Below are 8900 nucleotides of genomic sequence, written 5' to 3' on the forward strand. Positions count from 1 at the left end.
TGAGTCTTGGGGGGGTCTCAGATTTATACAGGATGTGGATGGGTTTGATGCTGTCTCTGGCCTGGGCATGAGGGCCTGCTAGAGTGCTTCTTTGGATTTGCTGAACTGTAGGTTAGCACAAGGTGTTGACCTTAGAAGAATGGTCCTAAATCCCACAGCAGGTCAGCACTTGACAGAAAGGCAACTTGCTTTTGTGACTGACCTTGTTTGGACCCCACCATAACCAGAATCTTACTTTACTAAGTCACTGATGACTGACTCATGTCAACTCACTTGAGAACAGCAAGCAGGGGCCAGTGTGGTCAGCAAAGTTGCCTGATGGTAATTGACCTCAGATAGATGACTTAGTTTTTGTATCTATGAAGAGGGAGTCAGTGATAGTAGGACCTAACTGAGATGATTATCAGTGAAGTAATTTAGGAAGCAAGCCCTGGACGTGTGTTCCCTCCTGACCCTCTAGGGCCCTCTGCAGCCTGGTTGGTGGGACTGTGACTCCCACAGCTCTGCTCCTTTAGCCTGTGTGCTGTTCCTTAAAGTCTTTGAGGTTGGTGGAGTAGCCAGGCAAGGAGGCTTAAGATCTGGAGAGAGGCTTGTCTTCACACTTAGCTCTGCCATTTATCTACCATGTGCCTTGAGACAAGTCTCATACTACAAAATAGGAAGAATAAAGTATTGCCTAAGACAACTCCTGGGGGCCTTTGTTTGGGTTCAGCTGCTAGAAGATGGAGATAAGAGGAAAATCGTTAGGTGGAGGTGGGCAGGAGGCCACTAGAGGAGCAGATAGTGTAGGAGCACGGCATGCTGATGTGGAAAGGATGGCTGGGCTCTGTGGGTTGGTGTAGGGTTCAGGGATGCTCCCAGAGAGCACCAAGCAGTGATCCAGGCCTCTGCTTTCTTCAGGCACCCAACTCAGCCAGGCCATTGTCCACCAGTACTACCACCCCCCAAACATTCTAGAGCTCTTCGGATCTATTCTCCCGCTGGACTTGGAGGACATCTTTAAGAAGAGGAAGACTCGCTACCACAAGCGCACTAGCTCTGCTGTTTGGAACTCACCGCCCCTGAAAGCCACCATGGTCTCCAGCAGTGGGGACTAGCCTATAGTCTGAAGAAGCCATGAGGCAGGCCCTCAACCTTTTTGCAGTACAGGGCCCATGTGTGTCTTTCTGTTTGTTTCTCTGTCTGTTTCTGTGTTGGGCTGGGGCCCTTCTGTCTGACATGCCATTGTTCAGGTGGATATCAGTGTCCTCTGTTTGACAGGTATTCACAGACTTGTTTGAAGGATGAGCTTCATGCCTGGGGAAGAACCAGGTTCAGCACTGATGGATCGTAGGCAGTACTCTGTAAATAGATTGTTACAGTTCAGTTGAGTGAATTTTAGTTTCTAGCGTTTGTGAGGTAGTTTAATAAAGTATATAGCATGAAGTCTGCTGTGGATATTGTGAAGACTACAGGCTTCAATTGAATACTGGTCTGCAGCGGTATGTCTTGTGCCTTTACCTTTAGTGTGTGCCTAGACCACTTGGTTGGGCCAGATGGGGTCCCATCCAGAGGTTCTAATGCCAGACAACCCCTGGTAAACACGTCAGCATGTCCTGATAGGACAGTTGAACATGCTTCCTGTTTGTAAATGGAGACTATTCCTTTGGAAAGACCTGTCCTGTGACACAGCTCTGCCACGTAGTCCCTCAGCCTGACCACTTCACAAACTCTGCCATGTTTGCTGCATAGAGATTGGAAGAACTTGAGGAAGTCCTCTTGCTGGGAGCTAATCAGGAAAGGAATGCTCCTCAAACTGACTTTGGGACCTGTGGTTGCAAACAGGGGTGGAGGAGATTAACCCTCAAAACCACCAGCTACTACGTAAATGTGAAGGGTGGCCTTGGTCCTGAAAGCTCTTTTTCTTGGGACTGGGCTTAGCCACCTGTGGTAGAAAGGCTAAATCAAAGTACAGTTGTTTTAGATACAGCTATAGTAAAAACAGTTTGTTTTCCCATTACCTCTAACTCTGTTCTGAGGGCAGGTAGTTATGTGGCCTGAGAAGCTGACAGGCTTACTATGGAAACCTGTTCAGAAGACTTTTGCCAATTGCTTTTGGTCAAAATATATTAAATACAAATGCAATAGTGCTTTAAACAGGGAACAGTGAACACAGAAGTCTGAAGTCTAGACTCTTCCCACCAATGCAGAGTTCATTCAGATATGCTGCACACAGTGCAGCTTACTCCATGTAGTCTCACTAGTAACTGTCTGCTTAAAACCACAAAATCAAACTCGTTAGCACATTTATCCAGTGCTTAGGAAACTAAAGGAAGGCAAGTAACACCTCTCTTGGTGAATGCACCAGTTCTTCCATCTTCAATTCAGGATGGCAACTTTTCTAAATATCTAATGGATTTGTAGACAGTGCCATAGGACAAAAAGAAAAAGGTAAGAATTAAAATTCATCAGGGGTTGTGGTGTACCTCAGTGGCAGAGAGTGTGCTTAGCATGTGCAGGGCTTTGGGTTCAGTCCCTAGCATGGAACGCTTGAGAAATACTGAAGGGAATTCAGTATATCTAGTAAAACGAGTGAACTTCTTGCACGAGCCTCTCACGTGTTAGGATCATAGGATAATAGTGTCGGAGAATCTTAGGAATACACTTGACAAAAGACTCTGAAACTCAGTGAAAACTAAATACACTGCTGAGAGAAATTAACAGACAAGCGGGGGCGGTGGGACAGATACCATACTCATGGGTGGAAATCCTTAAGAAGATCTCAGGTCTCCACCTCCAGATGCCTCACCAAGTCCAATACCTTTGTTTTGGCTTATGGTGGGGGCAGGGTAGTAGTTTATGAAAAATGGGTTTAAAAATTTTAACTGCAGCAGACCTACAAAGTAAGACATCACAGTAGTTGAGATGTTGAAGTCAGAGTGATTTTGGCATAAAGACAGACACAAGTCTGGAACTGTGTGCCTTCTAGAAGTAGATCTATGCTTCCCTGATCCATTAGCTTTTGACAAAGGCAGAAAGTCATTTCAGAATAGGGAGCAAGCATTGCTCACATGTTCTCAGGAAGTACTGGATATATTAAAAACTTGCAGCTCTTTCTCATAAGGCATGCTAGGTTTAACTCAGTTGAAGGATGGACATTGTAGCTAAAAATAAAAACTGAAGGACAGGGCTAGGAGATAGCTTCACGGGAAAGACACTTGCCACCAAGCCTGATCTGAGTTTGATGAATGGGACCTAGAGAGTGAAAGAGCACGGACTTCTGCAAGTTGTCCTTTGACATCTACGTGTGTGCTGTGGCATGTGTACACCTCCCATGACGTACATAAGTGGACCACTGCTACCACCTTCAACAAAAAGTATTTTTCAGAGATTTCTTATTCAAAATTTTTTGAAATTTTGAACTATAAAAAAAGAAAAGGACTAATAGATAAAAAAAAAAAACAACTCACAACTTCTGTTTTTTAAAGTCAGTGCTGTTTCTCTGTTTTTGCCCATCTTGGGGAGGGATGGTGCATCTACACACACACACACACACACACACACACAGAGAGAGAGTTTTGTTGCCCAGGAGAACCCTAATGTGTCTTCCTTATCTTGCCATTCAAACATTACTACCAACACTAAGTACACCTCTAACACTTTTCTCTAATTGTATCATAATTGCAGGGGGTGGAATATAAAAATTATCCGTTTTCTATGTAAGTTCAAAGAATATTTGCTTGTAACTGAACTAGTAAGCCAGTTAGGACTTTCACGCAAGTGTCTGCATCTATCCTTCACATATTAGGAGGATGCCCAGGACACGAAAACACAGGAATGGTGGTCATAGCTAGAAAGAAAGGAAGAAAGAAATTAAAAAAAAAAAAAAAACAAAAAAACCAAGGCTAGATGGGGAAGTCTCCAACAGAAGACTCTTAACATTACATTTGGAATTCTGGGCAGGAGAGATGGCTCACGGGGTAAAGGCTCTAGTCTGCCAAGCCTGCTGACCCAAGTTCAATCCCTGGGACATGGGGGAAGGGGAGAACCAACTCTCAAAAGTTGTCTTCTGATGTCCACAGTGGTATGAGTTTGTACAGAAGTGTATAAAATAAAATACAGTATTTGGAACATTAAATTGTGGTCTAGCTATATTTTAGAAGATGGTGTTTGTTTCACTTTGCCAAAGAGTTTGCAATGTGAAAGTATTCTCTTTCAATCTGTTTTGCTGGGATAAATAGGTCAAGCAGAATGATTTATTTATTTATTTATTTGATATTTTATTCAGTATTTTTTTTACATTTATTTACATTTCAGATGTTAACCCCTTTCCCCATTTCCCCCCTACCTGCATTAACCCCCTATCCCATCCCTTCTCCTTTTCTGCTTTTATACTGTTTAAATTACATGCAAGTATTAAGGTCAGTTCTAGGCTGAAGAACTAGCAATTTAATAGATGCAAAGAGTCAAGGAACAAGCAAGACAATAAACCCAGATAGTCAAAGGACAAGCAGGACAATAAACAGATTGCTTCTGTGATCACTGTTTCTAAGGGCTTATCAGTATGACCAAAATATCTGAGCCTACTTCCCTGTCCTAGCCCAAAGTCATTTTCATGTCTGAAGCCTACTTCTTTGTTCTGGCTTAAGATTTAAATTCCTGCCTGAAATTACTTCTTTGTTCTAGCCTAATGTCAGATTCTTGCCTGTAGTCCATTTCCTTGTTCTTGGCCAATGTCATATTTCTGCCAAGCAACCCCACAAAAGTTGTCTTAACTGAAACTGATGATATTTGAGACAGTCTTGTGTAGGTGGGAAGTGTAGCAGGTTTCTAAACATGTACTGCCAATACCATACTCACCAACATCTAGTTCTAACAATGATACATCTCTAGAAAATGTCTACAGGGCTTTGGGGGATGTGGAGAACACACAGAGGTAGAATTCAATGTCCGTTCCCTTCTTTCCCCATCTTTCAGGACTGTAAGCAACCCTATGGTTTCCTTATGTTTCATAGAAAAGGCTTGTCATTGAAATGGAAGAGTGGTCATGACTAACTGGATAACACATCAAGGTACACACCTGAGAAATCAAATAATCTGTTATATTGGTGGTGATTAAAGGTTTAACTACATACCGTTGTCCCTCAAAAGTCTGGTAAAATTCACAGTATTGGTAACTATGCCATGGAGAAGAAGCCAGAGGCTAATTACATGGCTTTGGCTGTGCTTCAGAATTAGATTTCTGACCAAAGGTGTTAATTTTAGTTTGGGGATTTATTTGTTGTTTTTGTTTTTTGTAGTGTGTGTGTGTGTGTGTGTGTGTGTATGTGTGTATGTGTTGTCCAGCTTACAGCATATCATAACAGCAGTCTGTACTCCTCCCTTCCTGGTCACCAAGCCTTCATCTAACACAGTAAAGAGCACTTACTAGTGCGCAGAATATCATGAGACATCTGCCTTTAGTGTGGGGTCTGATGTTTCTCTTAATTAAAGATTAGAGTTTTGATGAAACTACACTTTCCAACTGGATATAGAATTAAACCAAGAATTATTATTAGTGTATTCTTTTGAAAATTAGCTTGCCAAAGGCAGATCCTTTCTCTTTTGTTTAGCATTCACTGTGAGGCTTATATAAGATGAAGAGTGAATAGGCTGTTGTCCTCAAGTAGCATGAAGAGGGAGAAAGGGGCAGGAGATGACGGTAACATTTTTTTTTTTTTTTTGCTAGATGATTAACAGAAGTAGCTGTCTTCTTGTGTCAAAGCTATTGCAGATGCAGTGGTGCTAGCAATTAATGTAATTAAAGCTGATATACCAGCAATAATCAAACCCACAACCCTCTTGCTTCTGCTTAAAGCCTAATTCACTTCTTCCAGCATTTTCAAGCTTTTTTTTTCAGAGAATCAAGGTTTTCTAATACTCAGGGCAATAAGACAAAAGCTGGTTGATAGACCCCTGTAACAGATATGCCAGGTTTCAACACACTAACACAATTATAAAGTATACAGTCAATGCAACTTACAATAAATACTGTAGAAGAGACAAAACCAATTTTAGCTTGACAATTAAAAGAGCCTAAACACCTGCACTACTCCCCTTGTTTGAAATCCAGATCCTGTCCCAACTATCTTACTATCATAACATAATATAGAACTGCAGTTAACTTCCAAATATGTCTCTGAAAATGTCCAGATCCCACCTTCCAAGTGAAGACTTTAATTTCCAATATTGGATTGATTTCTAGACCAGTACATGATTGAGACTGACTAACTGGTCACCTTTAAGAAAAATACAAGAGTCATTATAACTTCTCTTTTTGATTCTCTGTCCCACAAGGTCTAAAAACTTGAGGCAAGGCAGCTTGTCCTATCTGGGATATAGGCAAGCAAAAGTGGGTCAGAAACATATGTCCAATACAGCTCCCAGTCACCCTTTTCAGGGTACTCAGCAAGCTCACTATGTTACAAGTTCAAATGTTACTAATGTGTTGAGTATACAAGAGGATTTGTTTAGTTTTTTAAAGAGTATTTTGTGTGTGTGGGGGGGGGGGCAACAGCCCATGTGGGTCAGAAGAGTGCATCGAATGCCCTGGAACTGGAGTTGCAAGTAGTTGTGAGCCACTAGGTGCTGGGAGTCCCTCTACAACAGAATCCAGTTCTCTCCAGCCCCTTTAAAATTTATTGTTTTTAAACTTCTTAAAAATTAAAAAGTTATTTTCATGCAGCATATTCCGATGATGGTTATCTTCCCCCATATCCTCCCCGCCTCTGTACCCTTTCAACTCCACACTTTTCTCTTTCAAGAAAGCAGGCAAATAGAAAAGAATGATAAAACAAAATGACCAAAGAACAGCAGTACAGCAAACCAAGAGCAACATGCTTACACACTCCAAAATTGTAAGCATACTATACAAGTATAAGACCTATAGTGTTAAAAAAGCCCAAACAAAGCAATATGAGATTTAAAAAAAAAAGTATCCCCAAGATACCTTATGTTGTTGGTCATAGCTGGACATGGAATCTGCCCTAAATTGTACCCAGTGAGACTTGGAGAAACTAATTTCTCCCTTTTGAGTTGCTGATAATTGGATGCATCTTCTTGGTTGGGGATGGGAGCTCATGTCTACTTCCCTGTCCTATTAGTGCTGCCCCCCCCGCAAATTTGGTTTGGATCTATGCAGGCCCAATGCATATTGCTACTATCTCTAAGTTCATTTGTGTGGCAGTCCTGTTGTGATTGGAAGACACTGTTTCCTTGGTGACTTCCATCCTCTCTGGCTCTTAACATCTTTCTGCCTCTTCTGTAGAGCTCCCTGAATCCTCAGGGGAAGTGTGTGTGTGTATGTGTGTGTGTATGTGTGTGTGTGTGTTATATATATATATATTACACACACACACACACATTTTTTTCTTTATTTACGTTTCAAATGTTATCTACTTTCCAGGTCTCCCCTTTGGAACCCCCTATCCCATCCCTCCTCCCCCTGCCTCTGTGAGGGTACTCCCCCACCTACCCACCCACTCCTAGCTTCCCACCATAGCATTCCCCTACACTGGGCCATTGAATTCCCTCAGGCCCAAGGGCCACTCCTCTCACCTATGTCCAACAAGGCCATCCTCTGCCACATGTGCGTGTGGCCGGAGCCATGGGTCCCTCCATGTGTACTCCTTGGTTGGTGGTCTAGTCCCTGGGAGCTCCAGGGAGTTTTCACTTGCTCTCCACCCATGGGGCTGCAAAGCCCTGAGGGGAGGTCTTTGATGAAGAAATCCCATTTAGGACTAAATGTCCCAAAGTCTCTCATTCTGCACATTGTCCAGCTGTGGGTGTCCCCATTACATACTATCTACTGCAGGAGGAAGCTTCTTTGATGATAGCTGGTTTAGACTGATCTATGGGTATAGCAGAATGTCATCAAGAATTACTTTATGTTACTTTAGCAAAACAACAGTATTCAGTTTTCCTCTAGGTCCATGGCCTATCTAGTCTCAGATTTTTGACCATCCAAGCAATGTTGGAGACAGGTTCCATCTTGGAGCGGGCCTTAAATCTACTCATAATGGTTGGTTACTCCCACAAAATTTGTGTCATGCAATCATGCAGGCAGTTTACCATTGTAGATCAAAGGGTCTGTAGCAGGGCTTATGCTTACCTTTCTTTGGTAGCATACAGAGCCTCTTCCAGTACCATGAGTCAGTAGGGGTGATGGCTCTAAGTAAGCACCAGATTGACTTTTGTGTTTAGTGAGATATATAGGTATTGTTTAAGTGGAATTATTTTTAAATGCCTTTGTTTTTTTAAAGTTTGCATTTGCTGTCAGTGAATTTTCAGTAGCTGTCAAGAACAAATAGCTCCTGAGCTGTCTGGAAGTCTTGTATGACCAGCATAATTATATTGCTTTCTCTCAGAGCATGGTAGTTACTTTATTTTTTAGAATTGTTTTATTTATTTACAGTCCAGTCATTGCCCCCTCTCTGTTTTCCCTCCCACAGTTCCTCATCTCATTCTTCTCCCTCTTCCTCCCCCTTGCCTCAGAGAGGATGCTCTCCCCTCACCAAGCTTCCTCCTTTTCTGAGGCCTCAAGTCTTTTGAGGATTAAGGGTAACTTCTCCTACTGAGGCCAGACCTCTACATATGTGCCAGGGCCCTTGGACCTGCCAGTAGATGCTCCTGGTTGGTGGATCAGTCTCTGGGAGCTCCCTGGGGTCTGGGTTAGTTGAGGCTGCTGCTCTTCCTATGGAATTGATTTCTCTTTCAGATTCTTTAATCCTTCCACTAATTCAAGCATAGGGGTCCCTGACTTCAGTCCAATGGTTGGGAGTAAGTACCTGGTTCTGTCTCAGTCAGCTGCTGGTAGGGAGTCTCAGTGGACAGCCATGTCAGGCTCCCATCTGTAAGCACATCATAGCATAGTATTGTCAGGC

At 42.6% G+C, this 8900-nt stretch overlaps 1 protein-coding gene across 2 annotated transcripts in view; it reads left to right on the forward strand.

The window, feature by feature from the left end:
• Nucleotides 1-4117, forward strand: part of Incenp (inner centromere protein) — a 36379-nt gene extending 32262 nt beyond the window's left edge. The window contains exon 19 of one of the 2 annotated variants that reach the window (XM_028777551.1): nucleotides 901-4117. In XM_028777551.1, coding sequence (XP_028633384.1) covers nucleotides 901-1097 — 197 coding nt within the window. In that variant the 3' untranslated portion in view covers nucleotides 1098-4117. The remainder of the gene's footprint in view (nucleotides 1-900) is intronic. The other variant, XM_028777552.1, reaches the window with a different exon arrangement.
• The last annotated feature ends 4783 nt before the right edge of the window (nucleotides 4118-8900 follow it).

Source organism: Grammomys surdaster, unplaced genomic scaffold, assembly GCF_004785775.1.
Source record: "Grammomys surdaster isolate TR1022 unplaced genomic scaffold, NIH_TR_1.0 310, whole genome shotgun sequence".
NCBI lineage: Eukaryota > Metazoa > Chordata > Mammalia > Rodentia > Muridae > Grammomys > Grammomys surdaster.